Source organism: Nipponia nippon, unplaced genomic scaffold (assembly GCF_047370975.1).
Source record: "Nipponia nippon isolate SJK-2023a ecotype South Korea unplaced genomic scaffold, ASM4737097v1 scaffold_1, whole genome shotgun sequence".
Taxonomy (NCBI): domain Eukaryota; kingdom Metazoa; phylum Chordata; class Aves; order Pelecaniformes; family Threskiornithidae; genus Nipponia; species Nipponia nippon.
Window position 1 is genome coordinate 52,060,844 of NW_028262290.1, and position 25,368 is coordinate 52,086,211.

The 25,368-nt window shown below is 38.1% G+C and overlaps 1 protein-coding gene across 8 annotated transcripts in view; it reads right to left on the reverse strand.

Annotated features, from left to right (window-relative positions):
- Window positions 1-25,368, reverse strand: part of MIB1 (MIB E3 ubiquitin protein ligase 1) — an 84,782-nt gene that overhangs the window by 55,163 nt on the left and 4,251 nt on the right. For 6 of the 8 annotated variants that reach the window (XR_015704247.1, XR_015704244.1, XR_015704241.1 and 3 more), the window contains exons 2-8: window positions 18,503-18,674; window positions 15,611-15,740; window positions 13,696-13,800; window positions 6,025-6,091; window positions 2,348-2,552; window positions 554-737; window positions 95-239 (exon numbers count right to left, since the gene is read on the reverse strand). Coding sequence is in view for 5 of the 8 variants with exons in the window: in XM_087755139.1 (XP_087611265.1) it covers window positions 95-239; window positions 554-737; window positions 2,348-2,552; window positions 6,025-6,091; window positions 13,696-13,800; window positions 15,611-15,740; window positions 18,503-18,674 (1,008 nt within the window). In the remaining 3 variants the exon portion in view is untranslated. Of the gene's footprint in view, window positions 1-94; window positions 240-553; window positions 738-2,347; window positions 2,553-6,024; window positions 6,092-13,695; window positions 13,801-15,610; window positions 15,741-18,502; window positions 18,675-22,099; window positions 22,165-22,988; window positions 23,291-25,368 lie in introns of those variants that run through there. The other 2 variants (XM_087755156.1, XM_087755151.1) reach the window with 2 other exon arrangements.

The following is a 25,368-nucleotide window of genomic DNA, read 5'->3' on the forward strand; positions in this document are numbered from 1 at the left end:
CTTGCGTTACAACTTATGTACTAGTACTTATTAACAATTTTTTAATTAACACATACTTGCTGTACATACATTACTGCTTATCCTTCAAACTTACCACCAGATGCATTACTTATAGCAGATCCTGCTGATGCCACCTTTGAGACAGCTGCTGGATTATATGTCCAAGATGTCCCACAAACCTCTACCTTTAAGTCGCTGTCTGAATAGATCTGCTGGACCCGACCAACTTTACCTAAAGTCTGCATTAAAGAAAATGTCAAATGCAAATAATACTAAAAATAAAATATTTAGAAATCTGAATGTTATAATAAGCCACAAATTTTATTAAGTCAGTTGTTTAATAGTACAGTCACTAATACCTTTAGCTAAGTTTCCTCAGGCTAAGCAAATTACTACATCTGAGCAAGTATTACACTGAGTTTGATGAAATCCACTTTCTCTCACTTAGAAGAAAATCACTGACTCCCACAACCTTGAGGTATTATTACCAACCATAATTAGAAATATTATACAAGTTTTACGATTCTATGAATCCAAACATACAACTACTTACTGGAAGCATTGCTTCAGCCCACTCTCCATGACCTCTCTGAAGGAGCTTGATTCGCTCTAAGTCATAACATACTTGAACAAGGTCACCCACTTGAAATTGAGAGGTACCTCCTTCTGCACCTTGAGCAGCATCTCCACTTCGAACAACATTGGCTTTGGTGAGAACAGCTGGATTAAACGTCCACCTAGACAATGAACCATTTAAAGTAGATTTTGAACATGCAAAGTGAAATACATGCTTAAAAATTATCTGTTGGACAAGATTCTGCTTGTATGCCTACAAACTTTCTGCAATTGGATACTACGGCATATTTATTGTTAACCATTTTTTGCCCATAAACTTGTCTGTGGCTCATTAGTTGAATATTTCCAGGGTCATCTTCAGAGACATACATTTGTGAAGCAATGAAGAAATATCCTGCCTAAGGGGAAGCAAGCCGACAACAATATAATAATCCTGAAAACAGCTATACACTTTGTTTATTTTTCCAGTGAGAGGAGGAGACAACTCTTGTTGAAAAGGGGAAGATCCAAGCTGTCTCACAAAGGATTGGACTGTCAGGACACAACATGGGAAGAACACAGGATTTTGCCCCCTCCCTCCCAAGTCATAAGCTGCAACATTCAGTTATAAAAATACTCTTCAATCAAATGGTTGTTCTAGATACATCTCAATTTTTAACCAAACTATCCTAATTTGTACTATAAATATTACTGGTTTAGAGACATTCAGATGTTTTCACGCTGAGTTATATTCTAATATATAATATGGTGATCTCTCCTTTATGTGCCATTTGGTCTAGGGTTGACTTTCATTCAGCTATATGATCTAGTTGAGAAGCATCAGATAATCTCTATAAAGGCAAAGTCAGGGAGGAAACCACAAGATAGAGCAGCTCCACTCACTGGCTCTGCAGCCATGACTGTCAGAAGAAACACCACTTGCATCCCTTCAGCTTGTGTTAGCTGGGAAAACAGCTTTATTTTGCATTACTTTGCAATATTAACAAACAGTATCTTGAGGGAAAGCCTGAATTAATAATGCACTGTTAATCCTTTCTGGACAAACTGAAAAGGTCAGTCATCAGATACAACTGAAACGATATTCCATTCATCAGCTGCTTTTTAAAGGTAAGCCCAATACTTCAGAGCAAGACAACACAAAACCATGTGGACAGATCAGCTCAGATCCAGCTGTAGAGCTGGGTTTGAATCCTGTTAGCATGGATGCAGCTCATCAAATTTCAAACCTAAACTGCTTGCAGGGAGTGGTTTTGGCAACAGCTTCCCCAATATGTCCCATCCTTGGTCCATATTTACATAAACTAATATCCATTTGAATAAGAAAATGCTAGATATAGATCACGCCAAGGTCACTCTATATTAGACAAGATCCCCAACACAAAAAGTTCGTCACCTGTCCTCTTAACCCATTTTCCTGAAAACCCACAATGCATTGCTATTACCATTCCCCTTGAAATCATGGGATACTTTGTAATTAAAAAAAAGAAACTACTGCTTAAAACACTACATTTTGCAAATAAAGATAGTCCAGAACATCATTCATTATTTTGGACTCAAATTTTCACCAAGTGAGAGGCAACAAACTTCCTTTTCACACTAAAGCATTTTTAAAGGTAAGTCTTCATTACACATTGTAGAAGGAATATAAAAATTCTCAAGAAAATCTTAATAGACACAAAAGGAGAACAGAAAGTTTCTGGCACCAAGTGATCACAAGTGCTAAAGGCAAAGGAAGTTTGTGAGAACCAATGATGAAGGCTATATAACAAACCTGTTGCTACTTGGATATTGTACCACAATGTCATGATCCTCATCAATGCCACAAACTGTTCCAGTTGTTGTTAAAGTTTCAAACATGCCATCAGTCCATCCTCCATGACCATGCTGCAAAGACTGTACAATTTCCAAATCAAGGTCAATGTTTACAAGGTCACCTATTTGCAGCCCACCAGGGTTTCTGTTACCGTTTTGCTCACCTGAAATGGAATTAAAAGAAAATGTTCACATGACCACACTAATTCTCCACGCAATTTAAAGAACAGAAGTTAATTTCTGAGACTCGATGTCTCTGCAACTGTAGCGGTCAACAGCTAAAAGGGAGTGAACCAGCGAATTTAAAATTAAAATGTGTTCCCTGGACAATGCCTGCTTTCAAATGATGTGTCATAACAAAAATTCATTAGCTGGAGGGAAATGGCCATTATTCACACACATCAAGCTGTGTTAACTGATGAGAGAACACACTTGTGGACCTGCTCACTGCCAGAACCAGAGGATGGTATCTGGTGCCATCCACAGACAGTGAAGAGTACAACAACTGCCGAGGTCACGTAGATTGAGTTCCATGGCAACATCAGTGGTGAAGGACAGGGTGAGCAGAGTTCCTTTAGTAATACTGCTGTCTCCAAGCAGGGTAAGCTGGGTGTGGGGGGGGGTGTTTGTTGTTCCTCTTCCAAGCAAGAGGTAATAATGGAGAAAGGGTCCTTGCACTGTAACAATAAGGAAGTACAAACAAACAGCCTGACACACAGAGGCAAAAACATTATTTGAAGGGAGACTGATTCCAGAGCCTGAAATCCACACCAGATGTTGGCAGCACTAGTTGCAGCACTAAAAGTCTCCAGAGGAAAGAATGGTGAAGAAGAGAATCTGATACTACTGAAGAAGAAACAGCTGAGAAAGGAAACATGCCCATGAATAAATGCTAAGGTTCAATGGACTTTGACTTCCGTGACCAGCCCGTGACTTCTTTCTGTCTTGGTCTTAGTTTAAAGGACTATAGATGAAGTGCTATTTTCAGTCTGCACCCTTCACCTTCACAGCAAAACACACATAACATGGAAAAAAGCCACTTCTGCAGAGGACAAAGTTAAAGATTAATTCTTCAGAAAAGCTACTGATGCGGAACTCACTAGATATAAAAAACTTAGACAGCAAACTTCCCAGGGACAGCCCTGATGAGACAGGGAAGTCTAAGAAAGGAAGAGATACAAAGCAGCAAAGAATTATAGAAGTGTTAGTTGAAGGAAAGGATCTCTAGAGGTCATTTGGTCTGATATCCCACACAGAGCTGAATTAACAACCAGCTGAGGTCAGCTGTGGCTTTGCCTGTCTGAGTCCCGAAAGCCCTCAAGGACTGAGGTTCCACAACCTCTCCAAGTAACTTTTTTGCAGTGCTGCAATATAGAGCTGTAGGTGTAACAGAAAATTTCTTCAGTATCTGGTCTGACCCTCTCGAGTCACTTAAGGTGGCCTTAAGGGCACTACCGTTTGTTTTTATGCCATTTGCCACTACTGAAATTTTGGTGCCATCATTTTCAATCACCCTTCAAGTGGTTGTAGGTGACTAGGAGATTACATCTTAACCTCTTTCTTACCAGACTGAAAAAGCCCAGCTCCTCCTCCTTGTAAATCATGTCCTCTCCATCTCTTAACCACTTTAGCAGGCTACCATCAGACCCTCTCCAGTTTCTCAAAACTGGGGGGAGGGAGGGAAGAGGAGACAGACAGACAATGACACAAACAGGACATAGTAGTCTAGACACAGCTTCATCACCATTGAGAAGAAGGGAATAATAACTTTTACTATTCTGTTGCCCACCATCCTCCTAATATAGCCTGCTATGAAGTCTACCTTATTTGCAATGATGGCACACTGCTGTCTCATTCAATTTGGTATTCAGTGCAACACTCGGGTCTTCTTCAGCAGGGCTCCTCACTCAGGCATTCACAATTCCCAGTCTGGGAATTCCTGGTACATAGGCTTATTCCAACCAGAGTGCAAAACTGCACTTCCGATTGCACTCCATGAGGTATCCATTCACCAAATTCTTCACTTCCTCAAGGCTCTTCTGAATAAAGCTCTACTTTCAACCACACCCCTCTGCCAACTTGCTGTCATCTGCAAATTGCTTGGGATTGTATTCCATCTCATCATCAAAGTCACTGATGAGGTATTGAACAAAATCAGCCCCAGTATTTTGTCCCAACTACATACTACTCCGTATCAGTTAGGCCCCTGCTGGAATATTATTTGCACTCTGAGTGTCGCAAAGCTTCAAAAATAACTTTCTAGTTTTTAATGCAAGCATACATTCATGCTGTGAATGTAAATGTATCTGTGAACTACATTCAAAAGACAAATAAAAGGGACAGATGTTCTAACAAACAGTAAGACTAAGAAGATGGAGGTTAATATGGTAAGTATGATGAACAGAGTTCATCATCATCCTTTAAGAGCAACTTAAGAGAGTGGAAGGGGAAAAATTCAACAAAGAATAGTCTCCTACTATCTTTAGTGATTAATATTCATGCATTCAAATACAGTTTCACCCCATAAGTAAGCTACATGCAGAAAACAGACCTGTACTTTTAAAGCAAAAATGAAAACTAATACAGGGCATGCATAAGAACCTAAGTTTACCTGTGTAATAAAGAACCATTAAGAGCCTATTACTATTTTCCTATTTTTATTCACATTAGACTAAAATGACAAAATTAATTGCAAGTACAGAAGCAAGACACAAAGATCAGAGTGCCTTGGCTTTTTATTTACAAACAATTCATCTACTTGACAGTAAATAGCAAAGTGACTTCTTGGATAACTGTTTGTTTTCCTAAACAAAACAGACCTTTATGTTTTCACCTTTTCACCAATGCTGTCAATAGAAGACTAGTGCTTGCAGGTCCTAGTTCAAGTACTTGTACAAGGAATTAGATTAAGACTAGTAAATAGAGAATTCTCATTACTTTACAAAAGCCAGTACTATAAGCTAAGTTTTTTATGCATTAAAGTATAATAAGAAACTCAAGAAGAAAAGCAGAATTTTCTGTAGTGTCCAGTTTTATGACCAGGTGTTTTGCCAAGGAAATACACATAATAACTATGAAATTTGTGTCCAGTAATCTATAAAATTTATCCCAACTTGCCCATATCTCAAAACCCAAAACACCCGGCAATTATTTTTTATAATACACTCCGCACATGTCTACAGCCCAGCCAAGACACTAGAGGAATAAGTCAGTGCAATAGCTGATATGGAAAACCTTAACTGAGATTGCACAACATATTCTAGTATAAAATAACAGGTTAAGTTATATGTTTGAATGACTCATGCTTATGGCCATGTACATGCTACTTTATTGAACATCTCTGAATATTTAAGACAGTCTTACAAGAATGCACAGGTCTGTCTGGCTCTTTAGAAATATAGTGCACAAGACTTGCGACTATTACTTAGTCAACACTTAACAGCTCCCTTGCCATCTACTTGGCACACTGATACCAAATACATTTAGAAAAGTGTTACAATTTATTATTAATGCATAGAAATGCTACCATGTACATTCCATTAGTAAGGACAGTCCTTTTAGATAACATTTAAAGAGAAATCCAGACTAAGAATAATTAACACACATCAAGATAAATTTACTTCATCTTCAACTCACCTAACACAGGACAATGGTCCCTGTAGAAAGAGCCTCCTTTTGCATCTTGGACACATTTCAGGTCAGACTATGGAGAGAGATTGAGACAACTTTAGTCCTCACTGACTGAGTCTCCAGGCTAACATAAGTCAGTGAAACTACAACTGAGATGCACTCAATTAAGAAAGGCTGAAAATTATGTGTACAGAAAACATGCCCCATGAATTCGTTACTGATGCATATAATCTCAAATACTTTCCAATCTATTAGCCTTGACATCCTCAAGATTTTCATAACCTTTACTGATATTAAAAGGCTATAAAGGATGAGACATTTTTAATTCAAAGGAAGGTATTAAAATAACACAAAGCTGCTTTGCATTGTTCTGTAAAGTTATCTTTCCTTTTAAAAAACACAAGCAAGGAAAGAAAAGAAGAAATCTGCAAACAGTGCCCATGCCACAGCCTTTCCTGTACTGACCATTTAATGCCTGCCAGTGCTGCCCCCTCTTCCCAACCCTTTTTGACAGATACATGTTTATCTTAGAGAAGAAAACCTGGCACCCAAAATCTTAATGAGAAATTCTTCGTTTTGTAGAATATACAGAACACAAGGATATTCTTTTTTTTAAAAAAACACTATGCTGAGCTAAACATGATCTTTTTAAAGAGAAAAGTTCTAAAGCTCATCCTCCCGAAATACGCTGTTTAATATTATCTGAGAAACAGAGGTTTCAAGTGTGATAACCAACTCCTATTCATAAAGCCAGCAGAGTTCCTATAATTCTCCTTTCCTTTAGCTTTTTCCCTGTCTAACCCTTAAAGCCAAATGGCTACCATCTGCCATGGCTCCTTACGGAACAATTCTCACTAAACAAAGGCATTTTGTGCACATGATGAGTTGGGAAGGAGATAGGAAACTGTTTGCAAAATGTGTCAGAATGTTCTATGGGGTGCGGGAGGAAATAGAGGACAGGTGGTGGTTATGATATAATCAACCAGAACTAAACAAATACTCTAACAATTATTTTTCCCACACTCAAGATTTATTGACAGACTGTGCTCCTGCAAAAGGATTAAAATGAAAACTCTCAAGTCTTTCAAATCATCAAGGCACTGACAAACACAATACTACCCTCAGTGACCTGTAATTGCTAAGCAGCCAGAAACAACAGAAAATTCAGCGTATATCCTGATCTATGAAGAATGCACCGCCACTTTTTGCAAAAGTGATGAAAACAGCCAGAGGAAAATAATGAGATTTAGCTGCTCATCAAATCCTATGGAAAAAAAAAAAAAAAAAAAAAAAAATCAGAGCACCAGAGTTCGTTGAGCCCAGCAGCAGCAGCAGCAGGCTGGCGACAAAATGCTGCCACCCGGTGGGTAGGTGCTGGGTTTAACTCAGCAGAAGCCAAGAGGGCTGCCCTGACCATCCCAGATGGCGAGCTGATTCATTCCCCCAGACCAACAAGAGATTTAATGTGGCCGGGGGCACTTGGTCTCACCCACTGAATACAAACTCTTCATGTCATGCAACAACCAGCTGCCTGCACAGGAGTCAAGAAGGGGTATATGCGCAAGAGCTGTGTTCACATTCTTCCGAGCATTAAGAAAGGAGCGTGGGAGCGTCCTACATAGTTCTCCTCCCAGCCAGGCAAAACCTGGGTGAAAGATCGCTTGCGTTACAGTAAGTGTTAACATACTGAGAAGATGGATGGCTACAAGCTAGCAGAAGAAAAAATATTCAGTAAAAGGCTAATTACTATCTTGCAGCAGGAAATATTAGGAAGCAGGTTAAGATACCTCTAATTTTACAGGGGAAGAAAAAACAACGAGGAATCTACAAATCTGCTCTTTTTTCACCCTGCCTGTACTGCGCCCTATGCATAGTTTATTTCTGGAGTATAATGATATATTTGGTTGTAAAACTAAGTGGTAGCTTGGTGTTGAACCTCAGCTTCACTTCTGTCTTCCTTTCACTTACATGGTGAAGTCAATGTTAGATCACTAAGGAGTAAAACAAGAGTCTGATCTAAGTATCACAGAAAAGCAAGGTAACATGTTTATTTTTTTTACATAAGCCTTCACTAAAAAATTGAGGACTCAAAATACGCAGAAAGCTGAGGGACTGACAAAGATTACGGCAGTACCAAACTAACTTGTATATACTGTATATACAGCAAAGAGTTCCTTCAGCAACTTTGCAATCAGCACTAAGAAAAGTAACATCGACATGATAAAGGCCTGCAAATGTCTTAAACATAGCCAAACCCAAAAAAGATCCTGGAGTTTTAAGATAGGAAACTGTACTTAGTTGTACTTCAGTACCACAGAAGGTGGGTAAGCAACTATAATTCTAGTTTCAGCACTCAGCTACTCTATTTATCAGAAAAGGAAAACAGGCTTTCTTCTGCCCAAGTAGTTTAAGTAAAAAATCAGGGGTGGTGTTCAGCTCCTGGTCATCCTCCCCTGGGGACTGCACGGCAAGAGGCTCCCCTAGTGAGGGACTGTACCAAAACAAAAGGGATGTTAAAATCCAAGTTTCAGCCTTGCGGTGACCCCGTGCACAGAAAAAGAAGTAACAACTGTGAGGCTGGGTGTAAATATGTGGCAGACGCAAACATGCAAAGATGAAAACAAAACATAAGCTTTTGTACACTGACTTGGTGGAGAAATCATTCAATGAACCCCAAGTAGGATTCTTTCAAGAAACAGAAAAACAAGCTATAGATTTTGTGGAATTTGTACATAGTTAGAGGAGAGATGGAAGTCCCAGTTAAGCAGGAAATCATTATAATGAAAACTCAAGGAACAGCACAAGCACAAAACATTGCACAGCAGGACTTCCAGATCAGTAGTAACGGCTGATGCACATGAGCAGTGGGTAATAATGGCTTTTGCCTACAGTGGAGAACTTTGGTCTTCCAGCATCTACCTTCTGACTTGCTGAAAAACTTTTTGCATTCCAGCTGTATGTGACTGGATTACAAAAAGGTCATGATCTGCTCAGCCAAATGGGAAATCCAGAGAACCTAACAGTTTACTTTGACTTACCATCCAATTATACCATTGAAAAAACAGCAGCAATTTCATCACCATAAAGACTTCAGAGAATGAAAAAAAACGTAGATTACAGTAATGTCAGCAGTGTTGGCAGACGGTGTAAAAGCACCATCATCACTGACCTTGAAGAGGAAAACAATGCTGAAGGAGTAGCTGCCTACTGGAATAACTATTAAGTTATTCCAATCAATATGGAATGCCATCCATCAAAACCAGGGAGGGGAGTCTACAGACTTGATAAGAAAAGAAGGTGTGCTCCTAAGAAAAAGAATGCTTGATCCAGATGCACTGAAATAGCATCTAACACCAACAGCAAATACCAGGAGAGAAATTAATACTGATCTTACAGATACACCAGCAGGAATGGTGCCACAGCTGCAGGTGTTTGAGGTAGCAGTGAATACACCCATTATAGATAATTTTAAGTCTTTAAACTCACAACAGCTTTTGGCAAGGAAATAAGCCCTTACAGAGCAAATGGAGAGAGCCCAGTAAGTGCTGCTTTGTCAGCTGATTAAGACAACAAGGGACTGGATAAATCCATAAGTTTTAGCTAAAGGTTTATAAGAAATGCTGTATTTCAAGTTTAATGAACTCAGTTTTCAGTTTCAAGAAGCTGAGAAAAGTGAAAGCAATAAAAGGAGAAAGTAGAAGATGGTGGAGAAAGTGATTGAAATGACAAAGAGGTATGATGTATAAAAACAATAGCAACAGCTTCTTACAGAAGAAGTCAGACCTCAGGCAAATCTTCAGTGAACAGTTTATAACCTTACTGTCTACTGATTATAGGCACTTACAAAAACTTTCCATGTGTAACTTTTTTTTTTTAAGGAGGATCATTTTAAAGTCTTCCTTGTGAGTCAATACTATAAATAACAAAATTGGAAAAGGATCAGTAAGTACACTTCTGCTTAAGAGAAGTATGTTTCCAAGCAACTCAGTTACAGAGAGATGAAAAACTTGGCTTGGTTGAGACTATAGCAGAAATGTACAGAATTAAGACTACACAAACAAAAAGCTTAACAAAGTCTGCTGACAAATGCAAATAAATGCACAAGGTATAAGCAAGTTTCTCCTTCCTGTCTGGATTCCAAAACAACTAACCACCACCTAACTTTGGCTACACTGTCAGTAATGTAATAAAAACCACCTGCTCCATGTGTAAAGGCGGCCAAAATTCACATTTCTGTGTTTCACATCAGTTTTGATCAGCACCTAGAAGCAACAGAAGGACACTAAACTAACAAAATAACAAAAATACTTGTTGTTCCTTCCTAAACCCCTCATTTTGAATGTACTGGGGACAAGATAAAGGACTAGAGAGCTGAAGATGTGACTTACATCACAGATCTGACAGTTGTAACTGCAGCAGAAAGCATATTTCTATATACTTTGTTATAAAGTATATAAAGTACTCACTGGCAATGCCTAGTACGCTAAGACATTTACCTTGTTTCTATTAAAAAAAAGGTGTTAATAAGTCATTCTTAAAATCCTCCAGAGAAATTTCAAGGATTATCTTTAAGAGTAACCCTAATAAATGCTGACGAACAGACATTAGGTATCAATCAGGATAAGAAAGTTTAAAGCAACGTCAAAAACACAAGGGCAAGGAATGCACTCAACTATTCAGAATTTGTCGAAAAAAAAAAGTACACAACCACAGATGGCTTACAGATTACTGTGACAATGATAGATGATGACTACAGTTACTTCTTTCAAAGGTTACACAGATGAAAGCAAGATCCTCCATAATAAAAAACAAGAGGAGGAGGTTAATCACGGGGGGGGGGGGGGGGGGGAGGGCAAGAACAAAGAAATTTGGTAGCACAAAAACAGTTCCTAAATAATTAAACTGATTTAGGGCACTCTTGCTGATGGAACTATTTTCTGAAGTTTTTATAGCAAAATCATTCTATGAGTAAGTAGTAGAATATAATGCTTATTGAAAACCAAGGGAAGTTGCCAGCTTTAAATTCTCAGCTGTGTGATATGAACAAATAAAAACTAGAAACAAGTCCAAAAAGCTAAATCACAATCTTCTCATTAACTCTCTAATCCCACATAGTGTAACTTTTTATTGCAAAAGGCTATGTTCACACAATTCTAAAGCAGGTAATGTGGTTAACAGCTTGGTCTAGCTCTAGAATCTGAGTACATACAGATATGAAATGCAAGCAGTGTCAATAACTATATTAGCCAATAGGACTTTATTCCTATTATGGATGTAGCAAACACATTATTCAGCTTAACAGTATCATATAAACAGATTTCAATTTGGGAATTTGTGGCCTGTGGCAGCAGAAACTCACAGATTTAAATTGCCAGGCTTCACAAAGACAGGCAAGATGCATCCCTCTCAACCACTTCATATGTAAACACAGCAACAGCAAACTCGAATAAAAACTCTAAGGATCTGACCGCAAATAAATGCAAGTTTTCAGCCAGCACCTGCTGCTCCACCAGCCAGTCCTCATCTCTCCTAAGGAAAAGCTGGCAGGCTAGATAGATTAATTTTGAGGACCAGATGCAGCCAGTCAGCTATCAAACAAGCAACCCTGACTTACAATAATAAGCTGTGTTTCTTTAATCAGCTCCATTTGCATGAGTCAAGTGTTTTTCATTTGCAAGTAGGGGTCTCTTCCCAGCTGTATTTACATGGGCAGACACTGAGTATTGTTGATTCCGCATTCTCAGGACTTTCTTATCCAAGTCCCAAAGCAAGTTTGCCCCAACTTCACATGAACTTTCTGACAGTCTATTAGTCAACTTTACATAATAGCACGTAAATAGTAGTAAGTAATCATAACGGAGTTGTACACTTAGCAAGTGATGAATCAGTTATAAAATCTAGCTTTATATTCAAATGACTATTTGTCACAGATATCCAAGAATCCATTCTGTCTGAAGTGAAAATTGCATTTGATAGAAGTATCTGACAAAGATAAAGTTATTGTAAGAATGGATTACAATCAGGTAAACACTACATATAAAGCCTCAAATTATCCTTTTTATACATAAGTATGTACATATATTATTTATATATTATCCTATATATACATATAGAACATATATGTAGTTTCACAAACATTTTAACAGTTTTTTGTTGTTAATTAAATGACTGACCAAATATTTCTGTCTGTACAAATCTTGTGGGAAGGGTCACCTGTATCCATTCAAATTTACAGTTGCAGTAGTTAATCAAGTATTCTATAAATATTTAACACTTTCGTGTGGCAACAGAATATAGTTGATTTACAAGTAATAAATATATTTTTATTTTTAAGGGAATAACTATTTCAGAACAGGATATAACTTATCTTAAATGTACTTTTTACTGAGGCCAGAAGGAATCTTCAATGATTCCACAGCACTCCTACTATGCAGTGCACAAATTTTAACACAGCAACTGAAATTGCAACAAAAAAAAAAAATCAGTTGATCTGTATCTCATTCTATCGAGATTTTGTAATTGTGCTCCTCCTCCATACATCACAATCAAATATAAGGGTGAAAGATAGCAACCATTGGTTTAATAATAATATACTACATAATGCTACATATAACTTTCTTTCCCTTTTGGCAGTATATAAGGAATTTTCTTTAGAAATGGCGGGGGGGACCATGAAGGACATAATTCAATACTAACATATTTTATCCTTAGCATCTTCATACATCAGAAAAGCTGACCTGCACTAAGGATGTTTATTCTTTTTAAACCTGACACTAAAACACGTATTTACTGCAAAAGTGGTATCTAGTATTTATTTTTTATTATAAAAATAAACTTTATTTCAAGTGAGGCTATAAGGCAAAATATTTTACTTTCAAAAAAAGTAGACTAGTCATTGTTTAACATTTTATTATTGATACACATCTGACAAGATGACACTTGAATGTTAAGTTAACATGGTTTTCCTCTGCAGTATCAAACAAAAATCATGCAAAGAAAATGCTAATTAAGGTGTTATAAGCAGCCGATAATCAAAGTAACCTTTTCCTGACCCACATTAGGATAAGAAAACCCAGCAACAGAAGGCACTTAGGCTAGAGTCTGACCCATTTTCTCTCTAAAGCTGTAGAAGTAGCTGTAGAAGCTAGGCAGCGAAAAAGAAAAATTTAGTGCTAAAGCAAATTAACATTGTAACTTAATTTAACAACTTTCCATTGATCAAAAAATTGCTCTCAAGAGGATTCTGAGTGTTGCCAGTAATTTAAAAACTGCAAATCTTGCAGTAATCACACCAAAATTTGAAGTGAACTGAAGAGTTCAGGAGTTCAAGAAACAGGGTCTTTAAAAAGTTCACAACTAGGCTTCTTTTTCTTTTCTGAATTTTAATTGAAGCACAATAGTAGCACGGTAAGATAATAATGTATGCAATGTAAATATTTACTATACTCCGGCAGAAACCAGCCCTTAACTTGAAGTTATTCACATGTTTTATAAATTCCCAGATCAGACTTTCTTCCTAATACATATGCATGATCCATACAGCTGTATTCACAATGACCTGACTAACAGCATGCAAGCTGACAAAGAGTATTACAAAAGCAGGATAATAAAGCACAAGTTATTCTTACTACCCTTCCCCCACCATGCATTTTACCCTTTGTGTTCTTTTATACTTACCATGCCCTCAAAGCCAACTCTGTAAAGGTTTTTAGCACCATTGTCCCAAAGAACATATGCTGCGCTATGTGGACTCGACGCACTCCAATCCTGGATTTCAGTTACCTATTCAGATTTAAAATTAAGAAAATGATTTCTAGAACAAAGACCTAAAAGCACAATTTGATCTTAAAACCTTATTCATCTCTTCAGAATAATTCAGGATACAGCAGTTTTACTGAATTTAATAACATTTATTCTGAAGCTGTTTTCTGTTTGATAGAAGTGTTCCCTAGGTATCTTAATAAGATGGCAGCCTGAATATATGCTTTGTAGGCCTATTTTTCTTTTGTATATGTGGTAGGTAATCTAACTACATAAGTAGAGAACAAAATCTGAACTGTAAAAATTTATTTTATGATGCTTTGACATGTTCTCACTAGAAGCAGCATTTAACTAAGAAAAACAGGATGAAAACTATTTTAATTGCTTCAATTTGTCTGGTTTAACCTGCACTAGCCTGGTGGCGGTGCACTATGTCAGGAGACAAAGTTTTATTTCCAGAGCCAATCTGTTTAACAACAGTACAAAAGGAGGAGAGTCAAAAGGGCTTTCCCTGACATTTCTGAAACCATGAGGCCATGCACCGAATTCTGAAAACACTTCCATTATTCAAAAAAAATAAATTTCCAGAATGTCATCTTATCTGCATTTATTTAAAGGCTGTTTCTGCTATCTACCATCTGCTTTTCCTTGTTAAAAACATTTATATGCATTTATACATATTTTTCAGCTTGCAAATAATCCCACTAATTCAAGTTTAGTACATAAAGCAGACAATGCAGGATAAGACTCTTATTTTTCAAAGTTTCAGAGATTTCAAAATATCTTGCCACATTCACAGCAAGGGGTAAATAATCAAGATGAATAAAGCTGCATCTGAATATCCCTTGCTTTAAGAGATTTAAATTCATTATTTCCTCTCAATAAAATCCAAAATGAAAGCCCCAAAAGTCCTAAAGCTTCCATAAATGTCTAGGATATAAAATAGGCTAAATATCTTATTCGAGAATTTTTCACTTTATTTTAAATACTGCTTAAGTGTACTAAAAATAAATGCAACAACAACCACCAGTTCACCCAGATATGAGGGCATCCAATTCTCCTTCTAGAACATCTCATATTTGGTGATAAAAGTCATAGCGTATTTTACACTCCCTGCTGTATGTTCATATTTATAACAAACCTTCATTAGTTCTCAAGGTAAACGTAAGTTGTAAACGGAAAATTTACAAAGGTTATGATTAGCAACATATAATTCCATGCAATTTTCAATAAATCCAAATATTTTTATTATACCACAAATCACAAACACTCATATAACATCCTAAGCCAGTAATATACTATCCACATCCAACACTTGTAAAATTTCTAATTTTAAACTGGAAAAGTCCCTATAATTATTAGATGAAGAACAAAAATCCAGGCTGCAAGCACTGAAAACCAAGAGCAAGAGATACACAAATGTGCTGATCCACAAGCAATAAGACTACGGAATGCAGTTACAACCAGAAAGGGCTATTCTTGAAAGCTCTGTTTTTATACCAGCTCTCTAGTAATGCTGAAATATGCCCAAGATCTTACTGTTGTTACAAACCAGTCTTAAACAGAACCACCAAGACAAAAATTTAGTAGTTTTAAAAACTTTGTGTTGGTATTATAAAAATGTAAATTTAAATTAAAAGAACTGGTCATAGTATACATTCCCTCCTCTTTCTAAATGCTGGAGCATTACAGAGTAAGATTAAAAAATGCACAGCAAATTAAAATATAACTTTTATGGTGGTATTTTTACTCTACAATTAGAAAGGCCACTGAGGCCATTACATGAGCATGCAGAAATGCATTTTCTTATTTAAATCAGTTTTATTTTTACCTTTCCTCTACGCCCATTGCCACCATCTTGATCTTCCCATTGCCAGTCAACTCCTCGCACCACCCTGGCACCTGCAAAGATTCCTCTTGCTGTAATTTTCTTTGATTTACGGCGAGACTCCAACAATACCCTGAAGTTATTAAAAGAAGAATCCACAAATGTCAAGATAATAAAGAAAGTCCAAAACAAATCTTTGGGGATGGGAAGGAAGGCGAGCATCTTGAAACAAAAATAACCCTACAAACGCAGATTTCAGTGCATGAATTGCATCCATTCAATTCTCAACTTGAACAGCACCCCACAAGATAAAAAACCATGATCTTCCTAAATCTGATTTATTGTATGTTTATAATTAGTTTTTAATTCTAATGATAATTTCTGCTTCAAACTTCCTACTACCAGCAATAATTTCGTAACCACTTACACATAGATCTGTACTCATATTATTAAAATCATTAACATACAGAGTCATATAAACAACACATTTCTGTTTCTCTTGGATGCATCCTAGGCCAATATTACTGTCATGCAATTGTCCTCCCATTTTTATTCAAAATTATGCTATTAAGTAAGAGCTACACCCCTTTCCCCTCCATGTCTCAGTTTATTTTCCACATCCTTCTAATAGCATATCTTGGCAAATTTAATTCAATATATCAGCACCCATTTTTTCAGTCATAATATGTTATTTTTCTAAAGCAAACCTCTTCTTTCCCTCTGACTTCAACATAACTGAAGTAGATAAGCCCAAACAGAACAGTTCATGAGCATTTAACTTACAAGTAGAAACAAAGAGACAAACATTTTTTCTGCCTTTTCAGTCATCTCAAAAGCCACCAGTTTGCATGAAACCAGATTTCTTACTTCATGCCAAGAAAATGTAGCCAGACAAAAGTATTTTTCAGCTGAAATTCTGAATGTTTCCTGACCTCTTCAGGAAGTGTATCACCCTCCTGCTAAACTTTTAACATCCAGCAGATGGCAGGCAAGGAAAAAGTTAAACTGTGAGAATCCATGCAAAGAGCACATGAAAATATTAGCCATTTTTATCTAAGTAATATAAAAGAGTGATGGAACACATACAGAAATGTTGTTTATAGCAGCCTTTTAGAAAGATCTCAACACCTACAAAACTGAGACAAAACCCAGCATACATTACTTTAGCATGCTGCTCATACGATATCCCGGACTCAAAAATAAAATAGGTAGAGCTTATGCTTTCCTTCATCCAAAAGTCCTCAGATGCCTCTTGCCATTTATCGCATGAGATATCCCTCAAATTCAATAGCACTGCTTTGCCCTTTTCTCCTCCCTCAAACAGTCAACTTTAATCAGTTTTTCTCAGTTAAGCTTGATCCAACAGAAACAGCTCCTTGGCAGATGAAGCTGCCTTCTAGATAAGAGTTGCAAGACAGAGCTCAATGGGAGTAAACAAAGATAGGGAGAAAGTGACAAGATGCAAAAGATTTCCTGCAATTGCATACAATCTATCTCCAAAACCAAAAATTATGCTTTATACACCAGAACAGACCACTTAAAACTACAAAGGAAACTTCAGCTAAAAAAAAAAAAAAGCAAGCAATGAGATTTTTAAAAAAGAAATAAATAGAAAAAACAGATTTGTGTTTTGTTATCTATCCTCTACTAATTACACTAAACCAGCACTTTCTACTCTTGCTTTCAACTTCTAAGTCTTGTTCTGCATTAGAACATTACAACTGAGACACAAGCTTATGATATCTATTTGGTACCTAGATCTGCTGTCATGAATCTCAAAAAAACACAAGCTACTTTTTGATTAAGCCACTGACCTGGGCATTTGAGCCATAGCTAAACTTCAAGGCAAACGTTTGAGAAAACAAACACAGGCCCTACAAGACACGATATGAGAACTCAGTTTGTGTGCTCCAACCACTCCCCTTAACTGTAAAAGCACTGATAAAAGCACATCACTGAATTACAACATATTTGCAAATCTTACTTCTCCAAGAAGAGGAGATAAATGTTGTCTGACACACATTGGATTTAGCTGAGTATCATAACTAACAAAAAAAGCTTCCAATGATTTCATGAAAGAACATTCTGGAGAGTTATCACAGAGGTGATACCACCGCATGTAGCCTTTACACAGTGCTTTACTGTAGCTCTCCAAGTATTTAGTAACAGGCAAATATCACTGTTCTCACTTAACTGGTAGATAAATCATGACAGAGAGGGGCTTTGGATTTAGACAAGTTATTTAAAGTCAAGAACACAAGAACAGCTATGCAAGAACACACTAAATGCCAATTTTGTTCAGAGTTCTTCGCTGGAAGACAATAATAGATGCTTAAAAAAAGAACGTGAAAACCAAGGCAAGGGTAAAACAACCTTTCATAGCATCTTTGCTCTGCTTTCTGTAGCGAGCAGTTTAAGCAGTTCAAGTCAGAAGTTTTGTCGTCAGATCATTCTGTTTTTCATAGCTCACAAGGAGGATATTTTCCCTCTATCCATCTACACCATTTTTGAACCTAATTAAACTTTCACATTCAGGAATTCATTGACAAATCATTTTGCGATAACACATTGTGTAAACATAATTGCCTTTGTTTTAAAGCTGCTATATGATAACACAAGAACTAGGAAGACTGCAATGAGCTTAAAAGAAACTGAATAATCATATCCTAACTTTTTTCTCTACTCCACTCTTTCTAGAACTTCCATGTTTTCCAAGCTCCAAAGATCTGTCCTAGCTACCCTCCCTCACAAAGAGGCAGAGAACCAGTAACAGAATCTACACCTCAAGCCACCGTCTTACCTAATACAAGTTTTCAGTAACCAAATCTGCAGTTTAAAAGTTAACCACAATTAACGGTTCCTGCTTAATTTCATCGGGAAAAAATTACATTTTACCTTTCACTTCCTGGTGTGGTAATTCTGTAAAAACGATGCCTCAAGTGATGTTTGTCCCCATGATAGCAAACTGTGCACAAGTCATAATTTGTACATTCAGCACATTTCCATCGGATACCAATGATGGGTTGCTGTCGACAAGTATCACACATAGTTCCATCATGCTTGATACCTGTGGAGAGAAAAAGGAAAAAGAGACTAACAACTTTGCTACATCACTACACAGATTTCTGTCGCACACCATTATAATTTGAAACCATGTACTAAAAAGTTAACAATAAAGAAAGGCTGCTAGTGATACCCTATCAGCCTCTACGACTGAGGGGAAAAGATATTGGACTTTGCCTCATATCTCCAGTTGCCAGTCTATTCCTGAAATGTTCTATTTTTCTCAGCTCAAACAGCTGAGAAAGCTACGTTTGGTTTTTTCCATCTATGCAAATCAGAGAAAGAAAATAAGAAATCCTTTAACTACAAGTTAGAGGGTCAGAAATGCGCATGTCAAAATATACAGGCAATCTAGAATTTTATCTCTGGATTAAGACTATCAACACACCTTATACCACAAAGGCTACTGTGTTCAACTGTGCATGACAGTTTAAAAATCATTAGTTTGACTTACACATTTTGTATGGTGGAAAAGATAACTGCTTATCTCTATTCTTTTTTATACAGGAAAAAAATAAGCTCTCTTAGACAGATCCATTAGCTTCATGAAAACCTGTTACCATTTTTTAAGCATTTTACTGCTTTGTATGTTGGTTTTCTTGAAAAGAATGTGCCAAAGACAGACCAGGTGTAACCCACCAGCATGTGCTCTGCCCAGCCTTCCACAAAAACTGAGTTCTCAAGACTACTTACTCCTACAGCTTTGCCAAGCTACAGCAGAGTGAAAGTGATCAGTCACAGACAGTTTCCATCCATGCGTTCTGAATACAGTGAACAGCCACAAGTTTATTTAATTAAAAAAAAAGTCAAATTCTGCTGCTGTTTGGAAAAAATTGCGTAATAGAAGAGAGAAGCACTGGCATTCAGTATGTAGCACAAGATAAAAATGAGCACTAAAAGGCTGGAGTAGCACAGAATTTTGCTAGTCACGCACCCTTAAAAAAAATGCCAAAAACACAGATCACTCTGAAATTAGTGAGGAAAAAGAATGTTTTTTGTCCCCTCCAGAAGGGACGCTTTTGGAAATGACTGCCAAATTCACTATAAACCTATTAGTCACTTGTGTTCAACAGCTAAGCCACCTGCAGTGAAGAAAAATCAACAGTTGGAGAGGCAAAACTGAAGGAAATGCCTTCTTGTCTGATCATTTCAGAGAATCGCGTAATAGCTGAGGTTGGAAGTAACCTCGGGAAATTGTGTAGTGCAACCACCGCTGCTCAAAGCAGGGTAAACTACAGACAGTTGCCAAGGACCATATGCAGTCAGGTTTTGAGCACCTCCAAGAATGCAGACTCCACAACCTCTGGGTAGCCTGTTCCAGTGTTCAATCATCCCTAGAGCAAAAAATGTTTCTTCTTATGCTTAAGTGGAAATTCCTGCATTTTAATTTGTGCCCATTGCCTCGTCCTGTCACTTTACACCATTGAAAAGAGTCTGGCTCCATTGTCTTTACAATACCCATCAGGTATTTATATACACTGGTAAGATCCCCCTGAGCCTTCTCTTCTCCAGGCTAAAGACCACTAGATCCCTCAGCCTCTCCTCATACCAGATGCCTTAAGACCTCTTAAAACACATTTGCAGCCCTTCGCTTGACCCACTCAGTATGTCCATGTCTCTTTTGCACTGCGGAGCCCCGAACAGGACACAGCGCTCCAGGAGTGGTGGCCTCACCAGTGCTGAGTGGAGAGGAAGGATCACCTCCCTCCACGTGCTGGCAACGCTCCCCCTAATGCAGCCCAGGATACCACTGTCCTTCATTGCCACAAGGGCACACTGCTGGCTCACGGTCACTTGGCTGTCCATTGGGACCCCCAGGTCCTTTCCTGCAAATCTGCTTTCCAGCCAGCTGTCCCCAGTTTGTACCGGTTATTCCTCCGCAGGTGCAAGACTCAGCCTTTCTCTGTTGAATTACATGAGATTCCTGTTGGCCCATTTCTCCAGCCTGTCAAGGTCCCTCTGAATGCCAGCAAAATCATCTCGTGTATCATTTCTCCTAACCAAGAAGGCTTCTCACCCTACCCGCTTCCAAACTTGATTATAAATGTATTTAGGAAGATTTCTGTCCTCATGATTAAAAATTTTCCTGATGCATGAACATTGGAATAAATATTTAGTTAAGGCTGAAAAAGGCAATACATTTGGAGCAAAGACTGCACATAGCACCACAGAGATCTGAGCACCTCTTCAGGACAGCCAAAGATAGCCTTCAGTGACAACAAAAACACTGAAACTGCTGACAGTATACTAAACGAGCACTGTAATTCCTGGAGCGGTTCATGACTAAGGCAGCATCCATACCTTGACCACAAAGTCTGTGCTGAAATTTTGAAGGTCTGGCACAGACAAGTCCTATAACCCATAACGTTATTTGCCAACTCCAACTGCCAGACAACACACCTCGTATACCATAATCATTCTTTTTGGCTAACCTTCTACATTTAAAAAGTGTTTGCTGCCTGGTAACAACAACTAAAAATGCTATTTTTCTACAAAACAAGAACTTGGAAATCACCCATACATCTCCTCCCCCCACACAACTCCATCAATGACCCTGTTCCCAGCATGGAGGATTAACATCAAGGAGAAAGCTATCTTCCTTGTTATGTTCACTGAGACTTTGATGTCTGGTATCTGTTGATTATCTGTGACACTCAAAAAGATAGCATTAGCTATGACCTTGCAGTGGCTGCCTCACTGATATGAACTGTATTGAACCATTTTACTACTTTTTGGTAGTGTTCAAGAGCAGGTGCATTAAAAGGACTCAGATAAGCAAGGCAACAAAACAGTAACAGGTTAAAAAGTCTAACTAGTTATGGCACTTGGGACTGAGGGGTGGTATTTGGGGTGGTATTTGGTTTTGTTTGGTTTTTTTTTTTAATTGATTGCTAAATTGGTATTTCACATAGAAACAGAAGTAACACATCTTTGGAATTTTTTTAACGGTTGCTGAACTTCAGGGAAGACAGTTTGCCAAGGATGACATTTGTTCTGGATGTAAAAGGACCAAGGAATTGGGTACTGCAGGATTCTTCAGTTTGTCCAAGCAGCAGGAAAGGGGGCAAAAGAGAGGTATAATCGTGAGTCATGCAATACAGAACTAGGTCATCTCACAGTAAACTTAAATAAAAACTAAACATTTCTAGGCAGTGAGGCAAAAGCAGCAGTGGAAAAACTCAGAAAAACTTCCTTAGGAAAGATAAAGAAAAAGAATATACAAAGATGTTTGACTTAGAAGTCATTTTACTGACTAGAGTGTCTGGGACTTACAAGAGAACATTACATGACTGTATTTGGAGTCTCTGATCGAGAGAGTTACATCTCTATCTCGCAGATCCCTAAACACCACCCTGATAGATAGAGCCTTTCTTCCTCCACTCCCTGACACGATTCCAGCAGCAACACCCACTTCAGTGCATGCCTCACCTGATCATGCTGCTCCATTCTTTCCATTATGCCAGCAAAAGGTTTTTGCAGAGTTAAGCTGTAAACTGGATCAAGAAACATACCCGGATGAAAAACAGCCAGGAGGAAAAATATTCAGCTGGATTGGTTTCCCAATCCTGTTCTTTGTGGTGCTGCACAACACTGCTGGCATGACAAACAAAGCACTGCAAAGCAGGAGCAGGCAAGTAATCCTGTTACAGAATGTTTAACCACTGCACTAGAGGTCTGGAGGAAGAAGTAGATTTGTATGCCTCTGGTGACAGTGGACTAAGAGAGTTTTAAGTTCATTGCTAAAAAAAAAAAAAAAGATGCTAAAACGAGGTGCTACTACTGCATCATGAAATGCGATAGCTGAACTCTCATTCATGTTCATAATACAAACAAAATGAACTATTTAAATCAATAGTATGTTTTAAAGAAGGTTGAAATTTTTTTTTTTTAGTTGAACTAGATATTATAGGTACACGAGTATGGTGGGTTGACCTTGGCTGGCTGCCAGATGCCCACCCAGCCACTCTCTCACTCTCTAACAGGATGGGGAGTGAAAATAAAACGGAAAAGCTTGTAGGTCGAGATGAAAGTGAGATCACTTACCAATTACCATCACAGGCAAAGCAGACTTAACTTGAGGAAAATTAAATTTATTGCCAATTAAAAAGAAGAGGATGGTGGGAAAGACAAAAACTAAAACACCTTCTCCCTACACTCCCCCTCTTCTTCCCAGACTCAACTTCACTCCTTCATTCCCAACTCCTCTATCTCCCCCTGCTTCTCCCCTGGAGGAAATAGAATCATTTCTGTTGGAAAAGACCCTTAAGATCACCAAGTCCACCACTAAACCACATACCTAAGCACCACATCCACACACCTTTTAAATACCTGCAGGGATGGGGACTCAACCACTTCCCTGAGCAGCCTGTTCCAATGTCTGACTACCCTTTCGGTGAAGAAGGGGAATGGGAGATTATGGTCAGTCCGTAACAGCTCCTCACACTTTTCCCCTGGTCCAGCATGGGTCCTCTCCACGGGCTGCAGTCCTTCAGGAAAACACTGCTCAAGTGTGGGCCCTCCACGGGCTGCAGCTTCCTTCAGGACATGTCCACCTGCTCCAGCATGGGGTCCCCCACAGGCTGCAGTGTGGATACCTGCTCCACTGTGGCCCTCCATGGGCTGCAAGGGGACAACTCGAATCACCGTGGTCGCCATCTACTCATCAAAATTCAGTACTGAGGACCTGATGCTGGTACTACACACATTTGGCGGGAGGGAAAGAGACATGTTTCAGACTAGCTCTGCTCTAGCCCCACAGACTGAATGCGCATCAGCAATGAGATCATATCTTTCAATTTACTTTCACCAAAAAGTAAAACAGTTTGCGTGCTCCAAAACCACCCCATGATGTAAATTGAAGCACAGTACACAGGAACAACTAGGAGACTGGGTCAAGTGTAGGCTCTGGAACCAAACTGAAATCCTGACCCAAATGCAATCTGTATCTGTCACATAAACCGCTTCCGCTCTTTGAAAGGAAGGCTGTTTAAGAAAGGTTGAGAAACACAAACTTTACAAAGTTTATATTAGAAAAGAATGCCTTAATTAAACTACTGGAATACATTAAAGTGCCATAAAAACTTCAGAATTCAAACATCAGCCCTGCAGCTGGCCAGCTGTGAACAAGAGCACAGCACTTTAGCTCTCTAAAATGAGATAATGCAAAAACTAAACCTCTAAATATTCTTCAAAATTTCCTAGGAGCAGGCTATTTTAAAATGAAACAGGTTTTGTATCATCCTCCATACTGCACTGAAAAAAACAAAAGAAACCAGGTAATGAGAAGGGTACTTTCACCATGCCTAATTACTTTCAAATAGCTGCCATTTCCTAATGCCCCTCCAACCTTAGCACACCATAAAATCCAGTATTCCTGATCTTCACTTGTCGTTAATGTTTTTACTATTTGCATTACATATTAGTTTCCTACCCTTATGTCCCTGCCACAGTTATTTTCACTTTTGTCATCTATTCCCAAACCTTCCCTGGATTACCTAGCTCACCATTCCTCTGTCAGCACTCATTTATACATCAATTTTACAGCCTTCGCCTGCAAGTTTTTAAAACCCACGCTCGCTCTTAAAGCTGTGAAAGGAAATAGAAACAGTGTTGCTCGAATTGGTATATGAATTTGTTACAAATATCTCTGCTGTAAAGATAATTTTCAAAGGTGGCAATATACAACTGTCCAATAAAAGAACATTTATTTTAACAGTAAAATAAGATGTACAAGGGGTATCCATACTACTCACTGTTAAGCACAGCAGAAGTCAATAGTGATTTCAATTACTTCTCAGAACCAACAAAATCTGGTTTCCAATGCACTCGTTATTCTCTACAGAACTCTAATATGCCAAAATCTTTTTGTATCATAATGACAATACTACTATCAGGCAAGGGATATCACAAACTACTTCAAAAAGTGATTAATTTACATCCACACTTAAAAAACAATACCAATGTTTTGTTCTTCCCATTCTTCCACTCCAGATAGTTTTTACACTACGGCCAGACTGCAGGCAAACTGAAAACAAAGAATTCTTAGATTAACCAGATTCCAACAAATTGCGTGAAAACTCAAATCAGTCTCCGCACAACCATAACTCATTTATTAAATACCCTGTTTGGCAGCAGCCAGCTGACCAATTACTATATACAAGAGATGCCAGACTTGCCAAAGCATGTGTCCTATCTGGTAAGGGTATCACAAGATACATGAGGAGGGAGAGGACTATTGTGTAGGAGACATGGGGGAAGGGCAGGAAGAACAAAGGACATGTTTATAAAAAAAAACCAGGCTTCCCAAGTACCACTGCTCATGAAGCTATTAGATTTTTCACTGGTGAGGGGTTCTGTATGTATTTACAAATAGCCACTAAAAAAAAAAAACCTTGACTAAGACAATTTGCCTTAAATTACACTTGACGTGCTAAAAGCAAGAACAAATAAACAAATAAACAAATACGTAGGATAAATCATCCAAGATGCTCTACTTTTTAAAATGTTCCAACATGTATGACTTCATGATGATTTATGCAACTCTTTAGGTTACAGAAAACTATTAATGCAACTACAGAAAGCCACACGAATCTTCAATAGATAACACCTAAATTTTCAATAGTAGCAGAATACAGGACATAGAGCTTTCCACGCTGCACAGATGCTCGCTCTAGCTGTGGGATAATTCCATGACAAGG